This window comes from Balaenoptera ricei, chromosome 2 (genome assembly GCF_028023285.1).
Source record: "Balaenoptera ricei isolate mBalRic1 chromosome 2, mBalRic1.hap2, whole genome shotgun sequence".
Lineage (NCBI taxonomy): Eukaryota > Metazoa > Chordata > Mammalia > Artiodactyla > Balaenopteridae > Balaenoptera > Balaenoptera ricei.
Genome location: NC_082640.1, coordinates 6,946,429 through 6,964,051, shown reverse-complemented (window position 1 = coordinate 6,964,051; position 17,623 = coordinate 6,946,429). Strand labels below are relative to the sequence as shown.

The window sequence follows — 17,623 nt, the reverse complement described above, 5'->3', positions numbered from 1 at the left end:
GTTGGACAGCAGGACAATCTTCTGATGACTTTGTTTTTCCTACAAAACAGTGCACTGTCAAAATGAGCAAAAGCACAGATATATTAAGAACATCCCTACTATGTCATATCATGGCACGTATAGAAGTTAAAGTCAAGACATTTTATTGTCAAGAGGTGCTCGTCTCAGGCTACGTTTCCATATGGATTTTGGTCAACGACTCTAAATAACAGAGAACTTATAAATAATTCCAAAAGGCAGTGTGTCAGGCAGATGGTTTTTGGGGTCAAGGTGGGGGAGAGTTTAACATGGCAAGCAGAGTGGTGCCATATGTACTCTGGCTGTTCTGAACTAGCCATTGACTTAAGCATCACTGGGGAGGGAGGGGCATTCTTTGGATTTTACTTAGATCTAAATGAGTTTAAAATTTCAATGCTTTAAATGTTGCATGCTAAAGAAATCAACCTTTTATTTTTTAAAATTGTTTTTAACATCTTTATTGGGGTATAATTGCTTTACAATGATGTGTTAGTTTCTGCTGTGTAACAAAGTGAATCAGCTATATGTATACATATATCCCCATATCCCCTCTTTCTTGTGTCTCCCTCCCACCCTCCCTATCCCACCCCTCTAGGGGATCACAAAGCACCAAGCTGATCTCCCTGTGCTATGTGGCTGCTTCCCACTAGCTATCTATTTTACATTTGGTAGTGTATATATGTCCATGCTACTCTCTCACTTCGTCCCAGCTTACCCTTCCCCCTCCCCTTGTCCTCAAGTCCATTCTCTATGTCTGCGTCTTTATTCCTGTCCTGCCCCTAGGTTCATCAGAACCATTTTTTTTTTTTAAGATTCCATATATATGTGTTAGCATATGGTATTTGTTTTTCTCTTTCAGACTTACTTCACTCTGTATTACAGACTCTTTGTCCATCCACCTCACTACAAATAACTCAATTTCGTTTCTTTTTATGGCTGAGTGAGATTCCATTGTACGTATGTACCACATCTTCTTTATCCATTCGTCTGTCAATGGACACCTAGGTTGCTTCCTAGTCCTGGCTATTGTAAATAGAGCTGCAATGAACATTGTGGTACATGTCTCTTTTTGAATTATGGTTTTCTCAGTGTATATGGCCAGTAGTGGGATTGCTGGGTCATATGGTAGTTCTATTCTTAGCTTTTTAAGGAATCTCCATACTGTTCTCCATAGTGGCTGTATCAATTTACATTCCCACCAACAGTGCAAGAGGGTTCTCTTTTCTCCACACCCTCTCCAACATTTATTGTTTGTAGATTTTTTGATGATGGCCATTCTGACTGCTGTGAGGTGATACCTCATTGTAGTTTTGATTTGCATTTGTCTAATGATTAGTGATGTTGAGTATCCTTTCATGTGTTTGTTGGCAATCTGTATATCTTCTTTGGAGAAATGTCTATTTAGGTCTTCTGCCCATTTTTGGATTGGGTTGTTTGTTTATATGATATTGAGCTGCATGAGCTGCTTGTATATTTTGGAGATTAATCTTTTGTCAGTTGCTTCGTTTGCAAATATTTTCTCCCATTCTGAAGGTTGGCTTTTTGTCTTGTTTATGGTTTCCTTTGCTGTGCAAAAGCTTTTAAGTTTCATTAGGTCCCATTTGTTTATTTTTGTTTTTATTTCCATTTATCTAGGAGATGGGTCAAAAAGGATCTTGCTGTGATTTATGTCATAGAGTGTTCTGCCTGTGTTTTCCTCTAAGAGTTTGATAGTGTTTGGCCTTACATTTAGGTCTTTAATCCATTTTGAGTTTATTTTTGTGTATGGTGTTAGGGAGTGTTCTAATTTCATTCTGTTACATGTAGCTGTCCAGTTTTTCCAGCACCACTTATTGAAGATGCTGTCTTTTCTCCATTGTATATTCATGCCTCCTTTATCAAAGATAAGGTGACCATATGTGCATGGGTTTATCTCTGGGCTTTCTATCCTGTTCCATTGATCTATATTTCTGTTTTTGCCCCAGTACCATACTGTCTTGATTACTGTAGCTTTGTAGTATAGTCTGAGGTCAGGGAGCCTGATTCCTCCAGCTCTGTTTTTCTTTCTCAAGATTGCTTTGGCTATTCGGGGTCTTTTGTGTTTCCATACAAACGGTGAAATTTTTCATTCTAGTTCTGTGAAAAATGCCATTGGTAGTTTGATAGGGATTGCATTGAATCTGTAGATTGCTTTGGATAATATAGTCATTTTCACAATGTTGATTCTTCCAATCCAAGAACATGGTATATCTCTCCATCTGTTTGTATCATCTTTAATTTCTTTCATCAGTGTCTTATAGTTTTTTGCATACAGGTCTTTTGTCTCCCTAGGTAGGTTTATTCCTAGGTATTGTATTCTTTTTGTTGCAGTGGTAAATGGGAGTGTTTCCTTAATTTCTCTTTCAGATTTTTCATCATTCGTGTATAGGAATGCAAGAGATTTCCGTGCATTAATTTTGTGTCCTGCTACTTTACCAAATTCATTGATTAGCTCTAGTTGTTTTCTGGTAGCCTCTTTAGGATTCTCTATGTATAGTATCATGTCATCTGCAAACGTGACAGTTTTACTTCTTTTCTGATTAGGATTCCTTTTATTTCTTTTTCTTCTCTTATTGCCATGGCTAAAACTTCCACAGCTATGTTGAATAATAGTGGTGAGGGTGGGCAACCTTGTCTTGTTCCTGATCTTAGAGGATAAGGTTTCACTTTTTCACCATTGAGAACGATGTCGGCTGTGGGTTTGTCATCTATGGCCTTTACTATGTTGAGGTTGGTTCCCTCTATGCCTACTTTATGGAGAATTTTTTTTTTTAATCATAAATGGGTGCTGAATTTTGTCAAAAGCTTTTTCTGCATCTATTGAGATGATCATATGGTTTTTATCCTTCAGTTTGTTAATATGGTGTATCACATTGATTGATTTGCGTATATTGAAGAATACTTGCATTCCTGGGATAAACCCCACTTAATTATGGTGTATGATTGTTTGGATTAATGTGCTGTTGGATTCTGTTTGCTAGTATTTTGTGGAGGATTTTTGCATCTATGTTCATCAGTGATATTGGCCTGTAGTTTTCTTTCTTTGTGACATCTTTGTCTGGTTTCGCTATCAGGGTGATGGTGGCCTCGTAGAATGAGTTTGGGAGTGTTCCTCCCTCTGCTATATTTTGGAAGAGTTGGAGAAGGATAGGTATTAGCTCTTCTCTAAATGCTTGATAGAATTTGCCTGTGAAGCCCGCTGGTCCTGGGCTTTTGTTTGTTGGAAGATTTTTAATCATAGTCTCAATTTCAGTGCTTGTGATTGGTCTGTTTCTATTTTCTGTTTCTTCCTGGTTCAGTCTCAGAAGGTTGTGCTTTTCTAAGAAATTGTCCATTTCTTCCAGGTTGTCCATTTTACTGGCATAGAGTTGCTTGTAGTAATCTCTCATGATCGTTTGCATTTCTGCAGTGTCAGTTGTTACTTCTCCTTTTTCATTTCTAATTCTGTTGATTTGAGTCTTCTCCCTTTTTTTCTTGATGAGTCTGGCTAATGGTTTATCAACTTTGTTTATCTTCTCAAAGAAACAGCTATTCGTTTTATTGATCTTTGCTATTGTTTCTTTCATTTCTTTTTCATTTACTTCTGATCCGATCTTTATGATTTCTTTCCTTCTGCTAATTTTGGGGGTTTTTCGTTCTTCTTTCTCTAATTGCTTTATCTGTAAGGTTAGGTTGTTTATTTGAGATGTTTCTTGTTTCTTGAGGTAGGACTGTATTGCTAAAAACTTCCCTCTTAGAACTGCTTTTGTTGCATCCCATAGGTTTTGGGTCATCGTGTTTTCATTGTCATTTGTTTCTAGGTTTTTTATTTCTTCAGTGATCTCTTGGTTATTTAGTAGCGTGTTGTTTAGCCTCCATGTGTTTGTATTTTTTACAGTTTTTTTCCTGTAATTGATATCCAATCTCATAGCATTGTGGTCGGAAATGATACTTGATATGATTTCAGTATTCTTAAATTTACCAAGGCTTGATTTCTGACCCAAATCTGATCTATCCTGGAGAATGTTCCATCAGCACTTGAGAAGAAAGTGTATTCTGTTGTTTTTGGATGGAATGTCCTATAAATATCAATTAAGTCCATCTTGTTTAATGTATCATTTAAAGCTTGTGTTTCCTTATTTATTTTCATTTTGGTTGATCTATCCATTGGTGAAAGTGGGGTGTTGAAGTCCCCTACTATGATTGTGTTACTGTCGATTTCCCCTTTTATGGCTGTTAGCATTTACCTTATTGTATTGAGGTGCTCTTATGTTGGGTGCATAAATATTTACAATTGCTCTATCTTCTCCTTGGATTGATCCCTTGAGCATTATGTAGTGTCCTTCTTTGTCTCCTGTGAGCCTTTATTTTAAAGTCTATTTTGTCTGATATGAGAATTGTTATTCCAGCTTTCTTTTGATATCCATTTGCATGGAATATCTTTTTCCATCCCCTGGCTTTCAGTCTGTATGTTTCCCTAGGTCTGAAATGGGTCTCTTGTAGACAGCAGATATACAGGTCTTGTTTTTGTATTCATTCAGCCAGTCTATGTCTTTTGGTTGGAGCATTTAATCCACTTACATTTAAGGTAATTATCAATATGTATGTTCCTATTGCCATTTTCTTAATTGTTTTGGGTTTGTTTTTGTAGGTCTTTTCCTTCTCTTGTGTCTCCTGCCTAGAGAAGTTCCTTTAGCATTTGTTGTAAAGCTGGTTTGGTGGTGCTGAGTTCTCTTAGCTTTTGCTTGTCTGTAAAGGTTTTAATTTCTCCATCGAATCTGAATGAGATCCTTGCTGTGTAGAGTAATGTTGGTTGTAGGTTTTTCCCTTTCATCACTTTAAATATGTCCTGCCACTCCCTTCTGGCTTGCAGAATTTCTGCTGAAAGATCAGCTGTTAACCTTATGGGGATTCCCTTGTATGTTATTTGTTGCTTTTCCCTTGCTGCTTTCAATATTTTTTCTTTGTATATATTTTTTGATAGTTTGTTTAATATGTGTCTTGGTGTGTTTCTCCTTGGATTTATCCTGTATGGGACTCTCTGTGCTTCCTGGACTTGATTGACTATTTCCTTTCCCATGTTAGGGAGTTTTCAACTATAATCTCTTCATATATTTTCTCAGCCTCTTTCTTTTTCTCTTCTTCTTCTGGGACCCCTATAATTCGAATGTTAGTGTGTTTAATGTCGTCCCAGAGGTCTCTGAGACTGTCCTTGATTCTTTTCATTCTTTTTTCTTTATTCTTCTCTGTGGCAGTTATTTCCACTATTTTATTTTCCATGTCAGTTATCCGTCCTTCTGCCTCAGTTATTCTGCTATTGATTCCTTCTAGAGAATTTTTAATTTCATTTATTGTGTTGTTCATCATTGTTTGTTTGCTCTTTAGTTCTTCTAGGTCCTTGTTAAATGTTTCTTGCATTTTCTCCATTCTATTTCCAAGATTTTGGATCATGTTTACTATCATTACTCTGAATTCTTTTTCCGGTAGACTGCCTACCTCCTCCTCATTTGTTTGGTCTGGTGAGTTTTTTCCTTGCTCCTTCATCTGCTGCGTATTTCTGTGTCTTCTCATTTTGCTTAACTTAACTGTGTTTGGGGTCTGCTTTTCGCAGGCTGCAGGTTTGTAGTTCCCGTTGTTTTTGGTGTCTGCCCCCAGTGGGTGAGGTTTGTTCCATGGCTTGTGTAGGTTCCTGATGGAGGGGACTATTGCCTGTGTTCTGGTGGGTGGGGCTGGATCTTGTATTTCTGGTGTGCAGGGCCATGTCTGGTGGTGTGTTTTGGGCTGCCTGTGAACTCAGTATGATTTTAGGCAGCCTGTCTGCTAATGGGTGGGGTTGTGTTCCTGTGTTGCTAGTTGTTTGGCATGGGGCCTCCAGCACTCGAGCTTGCTGGTTGTTGGGTGGAGCTGGGTCTTAGTGTTGAGACGCAGATCTCTGTGAGAGCTCTCACTGATTGACATTACGTGGGGCCGGAAGATCTCTGGTGGTCCAATGTCCTGAACTTGCCTCTCCCCTCTCAGAGGCTCAGGCCTGACACCAGGCCTGAGCACCAAGACCCTGTCAGCCACACGGCTCAAAAATGAAGGGAGGGGGCTTCCCTGGTGGTGCAGTGGTTGAGAGTCTGCCTGCCAATGCAGGGGACATGGGTTCGAGCCCTGGTCGGGAAAGATCCCACGTGCCGTGGAGCAACTGGGCCCGTGAGCCATAATTACTGAGCCTGCACGTCTGGAGCCTGTGCTCCGCAACAAGAGAAGCCGCGATAGTGAGAGGCCCGCACACCGCGATGAAGAGTGGCCCCCGCTTGCTGCAACTAGAGAAAGCCCTTGCACAGGAACGAAGACCCAACACAACCATAAATAAATAAAAGAAAAAAATATGCAAAACCTTTAAAAAAAAAAAAAATGAAGGGAGGGCTTCCCTGGTGGCGCAGTGGTTGAGAATCTGCCTGCCAATGCAGGGGACATGGGTTTGAGCCCTGGTCTGGGAAGATCCCACATGCCGCGGAGCAACTAGGAGGCCCGTGAGCCACAACTACTGAGCCTGCGCGTCTGGAGCCTGTGCTCCACAACAAGAGAGGCCACGACAGTGAGAGGCCTGCGCACCGCGATGAAGAGTGGCCCCCGCTTGCCGCAACTAGAGAAAGCCCTCGCACAGAAACGAAGACCCAACACAGCCAAAAATAAAAAAATATTTAAAAAATTAATTAATTAAAATAATAAGAAAAAAAAAAAGAAAAAATGAAGGGAGAGCTCCTCTGCTGCCCTGCGCCTAGTGGGTGGGCCCAGGTGAGGCAAGAGGAGGCCCAGGCCCGGTGCACGGGACGCCTGGTTCCACACCACCGTTTCCGCATGTTGTTTGGCAGCAACAGACTGAGCCGGCTCCTCCAGATCAGGTGGTGGGTGGCGAGAAGGGAGAGGACAGTGAGGAAGGATGCAAGCTTAGAAGGCCAGAAATCAGCTTTTAATGTCATCAGAATTCTGAAGGAGAAAATCTGCTGTATGTGGGGAAAAGAACATTAGGCCCTAGGGAGGTACTGTGTTGGTATTCATGGATAGCAACCAAAGGTGTTCATGTTTTGGTTCTTCCTGAGGTCACCAGGGTGCTGTGTCTTATAAAGGTAACCTGTGTGTGTCACCTTTCACAGAGGAAGTGTGCAACTCTGGAGGGAATTCTACCTTTTCTCAGAATTCTCCAAGGAGTGATCCTTATCTTATTTTGCCCACTCTAGGCACCCAGATCTCAACTCAACCTTTAGAAAGTTTTGATGCTGTTCAGCGTCTGCATATAAAATGGCTGGAAGTGACAAAGGTATCAACAGAATTTGGTGAGAAGGCTGAGCTCTCGTTGCATACATACAACTACAAAGCACTTTACTACTCTACAAGACACGACAAGACTTCTTTCATTTCCCCCACTATGAGCATGCGCAGGCTCTAACTGGTGGGGCTAGCCCATTACGGATTATTCGGGTGCGCTGCGGGGAAGTCTTGCCCCACTCAGCTAGTTTGTACTGGGATGGCATGTTGATTTTCAGCACCAATATTCCTGAATCTTATTTCCTTTTAAGTTTTTTCATCTGGGATACGTAGGCACCTCTGGACCACCCTGAGTTTTTAGATATGTCTAGGCTTTAAAGTGTGAGTGAATATACAGTATGAAGTGAAGGATTCATCCTAGTGCTTGCTTTTGGCTATAAGAAAAGCATCCAGGCACTGGGTTCTTTTCACTGGAATTCATGAATACCAGAGAAGTGGCAACTATTTAAATACCTTTATGAGCAATAAATTGGTCTATATTGAATGGCTGATAAATATTAGAACTCAAAATTAAATGTGTACATTAAATGTACCAAATTCCAGTGAAATACAAATTGAAATAAAGTAATATTTGAAAATAATTACCAAAATATTTTAAAATGCTGACAGAATTATGAAGGAAATGGTATTTTAGGTTAATGCAAATTGATCTAGTCCTCTTAAGAAACATATATTATCAAGAACTACAAAAATCTTCATATACTTTAACCAAACCACCTCACTCTTTTGAAGTTCACTCATTGAAATAACTAAAATAATGAAAAAGAAGCCTCATGTATGAAAGTATTCAATTTCATGCTATTCTTAATATGTGAATCTGTGAACAAATATTTCCAATAAGAGGGTTGGTTAAACAAATGATGATCTGCTAATTGGATCAAACATTGGGTAACTATTATAACAACACTGTGTGAACACTATAAATAGGATAAAAAAATGTGTGTACCTCCAAGCTTTATAATGGGAGCAGATTACAGAAGTACATATTTCCCATGATTATTACTGTGCACATATGTATATTCATTCATTCACTTTAGAACGTTTTTTGAGCACTGACTATATAACAGATGTTGGTGCTAGGTGTAGGAAACACAAAGGTGAAAGATATTCCTGCTCACACAGAGGGCCGGCCCAGCTGGAGAACAGTCATGAGAACAAATGGAAAAGTGTAGTCATTCACAAAATGCCATTGGAGAACAGGAGGAGCCTTTAAGTTGGCCGAAGACTCGAAGAAGGCTTCATAAAAAAGCAAAGATTTTTATATGGACAAAATTTGACAGCAACGTAGAGAAAAGAAATCAGTTGTATGAAAGTGTAGGTATTAGAAGTGACTCACACCTTTTCAAACATATGTATTGAGATTTAATTCACATACCATAAAATTCAATGATTTAAAGCCTACAATCCAGTCCTTCTTAGTTTATTCATGCAAACATCACCACAATCTAAGTTTAGAACATGTTCATCATCCCAAAGAAGGGTCATGTTCTCGCTCTTTCAAATCTCTTCCAATGTTAAATGTTTCTGTAGTAAAGAATCAAGGCGTGGGACCTCCCTGGTGGCACAGTTGTTAGAAGTCCACCTGCCAATGCAGGGGACACAGATTTGAGCTCTGGTCTGGGAAGATCCCACATGCCGCAGAGCAACTACTGAGCCCGTGAGCCACAATTACTGAGCCTGCACTCTAGAGCCTGCGTGCCACAACTACTGAGCCCGTGTGCCACAACTACTGAAGCCTGTGCCCCTGGAGCCCGTGCTCTGCCACAGAAGAGGCCACCACCATGAGAAGCCCGCGCACTGCAACAGGGAGTAGCCCCTGCTCGCCTCAACTAGAGAAAGCCCGCACAGCAACGAAGACCCAACGCAGCCCAAAATAAATAAATAAATTTATTAAAAAAAAAAATGAAGGTGTAAAGACAGAAACCTTTGATGTCTGCCATTGTGGGAAAGCTTCATGTTGCTTGCAAAACAAACCACAAATATGTCATCATGTCTTTAATTTTTACTTTTATTAGTGACAAGGTAAATAGGTACATGAAAATCTTCACAGATGTCTACACATGTATTTAAATAAAGCAAGAGTTGAGTTCAAAGAGTGGGGCTTCAGTGGCGACTGGTCCATGTTGTTTACTTAGTGTATAAAAATCTCCAAGTTTATAAAACTTGATTTGCCCATTTCTTTTCCCATTCTTAAAAGCTAGCTGCAAGTATTTCAAAAGGCATATCTAAAATATAGATAGATTCTAAGAGAAGCACGGCACATTATGAATGACGAAAGTGATTGGCTTTACGTGATGAGAAGCAGATTCACTCAGTGCACTGTTAGAATATTCTCCATGCGGGGGGGATGCTCAAGAACGCACCTGACCTCAGTGTGCGTTGATGGCCGGCTGTGAACTGCCTGCAGGTGGCAGCGCCTGTCCTTCTAGACGGGGACCACTCTTGGCTGAGACTGTGAGCCTGGAGCTTGCCTCTGAAGTCCTCATACCTGCTCTGTTCTGGATCCAGCCTTGCTCCTGGCACCTCGAGTCTCCTCCAGGTGTCTGTATGCCCTGGCTCATAGGGTCCCAGACCTAAGAGTTCCTTCTCAAAGGTTAGCTTAAAAGGCAATAGGTGTGTTTCCTCAGGGATCTTTTATGACCAAAGACCTTGAGGAGCTATTCTCTCTTGGCCAGAAGTCAGGCATAACGAGAAGAGTTGGGGCTTTATTTGGGGGAAGAGAGACCCATCTCTGTGATATGATTGGAGAGACATCCCTCCAATCATCTTACAGAAACGGCCACCTCCCTGTACGACCAATTCTACCCAGAGGCTGAGGCTGGTGTGGGACCCTCCAACTCTTTGAAACATGTGCAGTTCTCACCCAGTCAGCCGCACACACTGGGAGCCAGACTTCGGTTCCTGACAGCTTGAAACCACTACCATGACAGAATTTAACTCACAAGCAGGCAGAATATGAACTGTTCAGTGTATTCGTCCGTGTGCCTTTCATTTGGTTTCCAAAGAAGTTGCGCAGCTGTAGCCAAATGGCTCCTCTCCAGGTTAAGGCATGACCGAAAATTTAGTGTCTGTGAGTCTGGCTTATCTTTCAAATCAAGTGTGATTGTTGAAATAGGGATATAAATTTTCCAACTGCTTCATAAACTTAAGGATTTGGGTCTGCTGGTTCTATCATACTTAATATTCAGGATATTAATTTAAAAAATTACTAATGCCAGTGTAAACATGCTTTTGATACATAGGTCTATAAAATATTGCACATAAATATAAAATTTGTTCAGTATCTCTTCATAATAGTTTTTCATTATCATAAAAAGGATACAAACTTGGGCAGACTATATAAATTTGGCTGGACAATTTTACTTGAAAAATGATACTGTTACACATGATTATGGATTATTTACAAGAGTTTTAAACATAAAGTTTCTGTGATGGTTAAATTAAAGACAATGGGAAAATAGCTTAAGTAAAAATTATTTTCCAAAGTCATGTACTATAAAGATTAGCAGTAAAAATGAATAGTAAAGTGGGAATAGGCAATTCTAAATAAAATCCCTAGGAACCTGTTTTCTAGGTTCATCTCACATCTGCCTAACTTTATGTTTCCTCCTATTTATGTTTAACATGTCTTTTCTGTGAATATAAGTTTGAGGTATAGTAGAAAAAAATAGGTGTTTAATACCAAGCTAAATGTTGGCATTGCCTCTTGTAGATATTAAAAATAATATGTTTACCCAAATTATTAAATTGCTTTTTTATTAATGGACTCTAGAAATTTTACCATTACTTTTAAGCACCACCTAGGGTCAAGAGTCCCTGGAAATTTGTATATTGCTAATTAAGTCAACGGAAAGAAGATTTTTTTTTTTTGTAAAAGGAAATACAAATGCAACTTTTTGCAAAGCTAAATTAAGCAGATGTGAGTCCCTGGAAAGTGTGAATAAAAGTAATTTCAGGTAGAAGACAGCAAGGTGTTAAGTGAAACAGTCTTCGTATACCAATTTGCTTTTCTTTAACGCTGTCTAAATCCTGACTAAGTTCTGTTAAATGATATATTCTGCACAAACTGGATATCTCGGAAGGAAATCTAGTGAGTGATTTTGAAAACCAGCGAACCAAATCTTAATTTCCAAATCCTCTAGAATATCAGCCTAGAGCCATGGAAAATAAATAAATAAATCGTTATCCTCACTTACAAAGATGATCTTTGCCATTTCCAAAGTACTTTCACAGTCCCAACAGCATAGGCTGGTCTCCCTGAGCAGTAACGTCATTAGAAATGTTTCTTTTCCAGAGGGAGGTGTCAAATATTCCGTTGGATACAGTAGTGTCGGAAGGTTTGGTCCTAGTTCACCTTCTAAAGTCTATCCTAATTCAGACATTGCGTCTTTGAGACTTCAGTTGGATTTATCTGGAAAGCAACCTCACGTTCCCATACCCATTTCAAAGTGTCTGCCAAATACGGAAGGACTCAAGCCAAAGACATCTTCCACGATTGTCCATTGTTTCTGCAGCGTCGAGGATGCTTCCTTCCCCAAAAGGGTCACTGGGATCCGAGGCAACTTCTCCAAAGCACAGTGTAGACAAGGTGATACCATGGCCTTTCCATTTCTTAGGACACTGGCAGGTACAGGAAAACCTTGGTTGAACCCTCCTGATCCTTCTTTTCTTTGAACTGGGCCAGTGTCGGAGTTTGTTTGGTCTTTGGTTTTCCTCTTCACGCCTCAGCGGTTTTCTCATTGGTCAGCCGTTCCCTGTCGTTCATATCATCCTGGGGGGGTCTTGCTCGGTCAAAGAATCCGCACTACAAAGAGAGAAACGGGCCAGCAAGTCAGGTCATCCTGAGAACTTGTGAAAGTCCTCATTCTAAGACTTTTCCCTTTATTTGTTGTCTAAGGAATTTGGTGCTCTGAGACCATAATCTGCCCAATTCTCCAAATTAGGAGGTGAAAGCAGTGTGTTCTTTACCTGCAGAGAGGAATTCATTGCCTACGCAGAGCGTTTGTGTCCTTCCTGCCATGTCCATGGTGGTGGGAGAATGTTCATTTTATATAAACCGCTTATGGACCTCGTGTATTTTTCTGGGGTTACAGCAACCTGGCCCAAGGAGTCCCTCTCTGCTTTTCGACATGTTTTCTGGAGCCAGCAGCAATGTGAACTGCCAGCCAGGAATGGCAGATTCCTGAAGTGGACTTTGGGCTACCTTGGGATGGACTGAAGGAGGAAGTGAGGAGATGCTTGTCTATCTCTCTGCAGTTGGTGGAATATACAGTATATGGAGGAAAATTAGATGGGTCCTTTATTTCAATCCCAGAACATCTTCGTGACTCCGAAGATCAATCAGCAACTCGGGGAAGAGGTGATTATAGAAGTTTCATTCTCCTGAATTTCAAAGGAGTACTTGGTCTAGGAGAATATAACTTTTCCTAGAAACCTAGAACCTTAATTCTTATTGTTTCTTAGGTTGGAAGCCCAGTTTGTTGGGTTTGACTTATAACCATTGAGTCATCTTTCCTTTGTAGGACTAGTGCAATATTCTATCAATTGCTATGTATCGTTACATCATTTATGGACATAAAGTTTCTATAACAGACTAACATGAAAGTCTATTTGTAAAGGTAGACTGTGCAATAGACCTTTGTGGGCTCAGGATGGCACAAAACAGCTGATAATGATCAGGAAAGCCATTATTTAACTCAAAAGGCAAGGTTTTCTCAGTTTATTAAGCATGCCTCATGTTGTTTCAAAATAAAAATACACTATGATTTTAGAGAATGACAACAATAGTGATTAACTAAGATGTGACTGGATTAATTACTCTCACAGTCATGTCATTGTGACATTGTTTCTATTTTGGAATGGAAAGCTCTGTGAAACTTGGCAGTACTGTGGTTTGGGGACCAGAAATTAATTCACATTGTAGACTTCTAGCAGAAACTTCAGCAAAACACATGAAAGAGTAAGTTAAGGCTTCTTAATGGAGATGGACTCTTTGGCAAGATCAAAAAAGCAAGTCTGAGAATACTAGAACATGCATGATCTATGTGGGGTCATTGAAAGCCCATGTGATAGTTAATTACTATATTAATTGCATCCGTGTAGTGCTTACAAAGAAAACTCTCAAAGTATTGCTGATAGGATTGTCTCAACAAAAAGCTTAAGATCTCGATTAATTAAATAAGAAAAAGAAGTCTTCATCATAACATGATCACTCCAAGCATATTGGAAAGAAGATCACAGGTCTTAGTTAATAAAGTCCAACTGTCTTTACATTTATTTACAAGAAAATGCAAGATAAAAGCGGCAGTAAACACCCTCAATCTTCTTAAATGTCAGTTCCACAAGCATACTAAGTTTGCCAAAGCAAACAAGACCATTTTCCCTTCATGTCCCTGTGTTGGAAATCCCGAAATCATGCCTCTAGCCTTGTCTTTTAAAATCCTAGGTGTATCCTTCTAAATCCTCTCAGTGGCCTCTCTACTGAAAAAGGAAAAGAAAGCAAATAAACTTACCTTCCATAAAGCCAAGGTTAAAATGGCCAGAACCAATAATCCAAGAAGTATTGCTAGTATTATTACCCATAACGGGATCGAGAAGGAAACATTTGGGGTTGCCCAAATAACCGATGTTTTAATCTGGAATGGAACATAAAAGAAATGAGCTCTAACTTGAAAACTATTGGGTGAAATAGAGCAGTAATTACCAATAGAATACTGGGGGGAGTACTTCTGACAGGATCCATGCAATAATTGAAATCACCCCAGGGGAGATTTGATGGTTTACAGCACTCAAACATGGCATCTTAAAAACTGGCACATTCCCAGGCCTCCCAGGTTAGGTGCAAGTCCAATTACAGACACTTGGTGGGTGTTTGGCTTATACCAACCCAGAAACCCTAGAAGAGAATTGAGGTGGACCAGGAACCAACAAGGTGGAAAGGAGTTACCTTAAATCGGGTTGGACCTTTTACGGCAAAAAACGGCTAAAAGTAGACCCTACAAAAAGCCGAGTCTGCCCACACGTTTCTCAACAGAACTGGGCTCACCTCACTGAGAGGTGAGCTTGCGAACAACCATGGACTGCTGGAGTGCAAGAAGGATAGACATCACCTAATTCCCCATTTTACAGATGAGAAAATTGAGTCCCAGGGGGCTAAGTGATCCACAGATCTAATTAGTGTCACCGCCTCTTTAGCCCTAGGCTCTGTGCTGTATCAAGAAAGAGCCCATCATTGCTCTAGTAATCACAGTCATGTAAGGCCATGATGCATTTTATGAAAGTAACTCACATTTTATGAAAGTAACTGTAGTCAGCGACATGAACGCTAATTGTCCCGATGTATTGGAGCTGCCTTCGGTCTTAAATCCAATTTTCAGTTGCTATTGGGCCTCACTGAATTCCCCACTGTTGCAAGGGAACTTAGAGGAAAAATGAGACCTTCCCAGCAGGACTGCACGCTCCATGTGTGCGACCCACCCCTGCCTCCCCACGTGGGAGGAAGAAGCTCTCCTATAGCCCATGTGCTGGGGACCTGTACCTCTGGAGACCCCCAAACAAAACCAAGGAGAGACCCAGCCCTGCCGCGCACACCTGCTGTCAAAGAAAAGAGAAAGAAAAACATTCCTGGTTCTAAAATGTTATTCACCAAAGCAGACCTATCTGGTTTTAGAGAGAAGTGAGCATCGCCTCAGTTAAACTGCTTCATGTGCTCCTCGTTTGAACTGTGTTGGTTGGAAGGATCCTGAGTCTCGTCCTGACCCACATGCAGAAACTCTAGGCCACACTTCCCTAACCCACCAGGAGGTGAGGGTGAACTCAGGGTGGGTTGGTGGTTCTGGTGCTTCCCCTGGCTGGAAACATGGGTGTTTTCATAGCCTGTGCCCTAGCGCTGGGTCCTGCCTCTGCTCACGTCTTTTTTAAAAAAAATATTTATTTATTTGTTTTATTATTATTTATTTATTGTGGCTGTGCCTGGTCTTAGTTGCGGCATGCGGGATGCGGGATCTAGTTCCCCGCCCGGGGGTCGAACCCGGGCCCCCTGCACTGGGAGCGCAGAGTCTTACCCACGAGACCACGAGGGAAGTCCCTCTGCTCACACTTTCCTTCCACCTTCTTAACTAGATCGGAGCATTCTGCCTGTGCTCTTCTTAGCCTGTCAAGGTTTTTATTGCTCCTTCATCCTGGTCCACGTCCCTTGTGCCACACACGTACTGATGACTTAATTCACTTGGTTCTCCAGCCCCAAGTATCATTTACATCCAGGCTGAGCAACGACACTGATGGTGGTGAAACTGCTAGAGATTCCACGTGGTGAGGAATGCCAGGGACTTGACAGATGCTCTCGATGAGAGAGAGGCTGGCGTAACCTACTCACCTTTGTACCTTCCTCCTTTGCCTGTTAGCTTCCCTGGCTGGTGTTGCCCCTGTTCATCCAGAGCATCGATAGGAAGTGCAACGTTCCATGACCACAATGGGATCACACTCACCCTACTTGACACGGTTTGAGGATGGGACACATGGTACCAATTTTGAAGAAATGCATTGCAAGGACTCAAACATCTCCATGACACCTGGAATCTGCAGCCTAAGTAATTTACTCTGAAGTGATCCTCTGCATGGATACGGCTCCACAAGCCAGTTGGGGACCAGACCATTTCTCTTTATATCCCTTTTCCTTGGTGAATTACATCTGATAATGTATGAAATCAGTGCTCAATCCTGCATCTTAAGGTGCGCAGAGAAAGGGCATGAAATGATAACTTAAAATGACCCTAATATTACTGGAGGCACACTGATACAGTTGTTTTTTTTTAACATCTTTATTGGAATATAATTGCTTTACAATGGTGTGTTACTTTCTGCTGTATAACAAAGTGAATCAGCTCTATGTATACATATATCCCCATATCTCCTCCCCTCCCTCTTGCGTCTCCCTCCCTCCCACCCTCCCTATCCCACCCCTCTAGGTGGTCACAAAGCACTGAGCTGATCTCCCTGTGCTATGCAGCTGCTTTGCACTAGATATCTGTTTTACATTTGGTAGTGTATATATGTCCATGCCACTCTCTCACTTTGTCCCAGCTTACCCTTCCCCCTCCCTGTGTCCTCAAGTCCATTCTCTACATCTGCATCTTTATTCCTGTCCTGCCCCTAGGTTCTTCAGAACCATTTTTTTACTTTTTTTTTAGGTTCCATATATATGTGTTAGCATACGGTATTTGTTTTTCTCTTTCTGACTTACTTCACTCTGTATGACAGACTCTAGGTCCATCCACCTCACTACAAATAACTAAATTTCATTTCTTTTTATGGCTGAGTAATATTTCTTTGTATATGTGTACCACATCTTCTTTATCCATTCATCTGTCGATGGACACTTAGGTTGCTTCCATGTCCTGGCTATTGTAAATAGTACTGCAATGAACACTGTGGTACATGACTCTTTTTGAATTAAGGTTTTCTCAGGGTATATGCCCAGTAGCGGGATTGCTGGGTCGTATGGTAGTTCTATTTTTAGTTTTTTAAGGAACCTTCATACTGTTCTCCATAGTGGCTGTATCAATTTACATTCCCACCAACAGTGCAAGAGGGTTCCCTTTTCTCCACACCCTCTCCAGCACTTATTGTCTGTAGATTTTCTGATGATGGCCATTCTGACTGGTGTGAGGTGATACCTCATTGTACTTTTGATTTGCATTTCTCTAATGATTAGTGATGTTGAGCATCCTTTCATGTGTTTGTTGGCAATCTGTATATCTTCTTTGGAGAAATGTCTATTTAGGTCTTCTGCCCATTTTTGGATTGGGTTGTTTGTTTTTTTTTTGATATTGAGCTGCATGAGCTGCTTGTAAATTTTGGAGATTAATCTTTTGTCAGTTGCTTTATTTGCAAATATTTTCTCCCATTCTGAGGGTTGTCTTTTCGTCTTGTTTATGGTTTCCTTTGCTGTGCAAAAGCTTTAAAGTTTCATTAGGTCCCATCTGTTTATTTTTGTTTTTATTTCCTTTTTTCTAGGAGGTGGGTCAAAAAGGAACTTACTGTGATTTACATCATAGAGTGTTCTGCCTATGTTTTCCTCTAAGAGTTTGATAGTGTCTGGCCTTACATTTAGGTCTTTAATCCATTTTGAGTTTATTTTTGTGTATGGTGTTAGGGAGTGTTCTAATTTCATTCTTTTACATGTAGCTGTCCAGTTTTCCCAGCACTACTTATTGAAGATGCTGAATTTTCTCCATTGTATATTCTTGCCTCCTTTATCAAAGATAAGGTGACCATATGTGCATGGGTTTATCTC

At 40.7% G+C, this 17,623-nt stretch overlaps 1 protein-coding gene and 1 long non-coding RNA gene across 2 annotated transcripts in view; one reads left to right on the top strand and one right to left on the bottom strand.

Moving 5' to 3' along the window:
• The window catches only part of LOC132356913 (uncharacterized), a 75,023-nt gene that overhangs the window by 47,584 nt on the left and 9,816 nt on the right, over positions 1 to 17,623 (top strand). The window lies entirely within an intron of this gene.
• The window catches only part of ITGA8 (integrin subunit alpha 8), a 183,360-nt gene continuing 175,058 nt past the window's right edge, over positions 9,322 to 17,623 (bottom strand). The window contains exons 29-30 of the mRNA XM_059910128.1: positions 13,842 to 13,964; positions 9,322 to 12,133 (exon numbers count right to left, since the gene is read on the bottom strand). Of these exons, the coding sequence (XP_059766111.1) occupies positions 12,047 to 12,133; positions 13,842 to 13,964 (210 nt within the window). The 3' untranslated portion in view covers positions 9,322 to 12,046. The remainder of the gene's footprint in view (positions 12,134 to 13,841; positions 13,965 to 17,623) is intronic.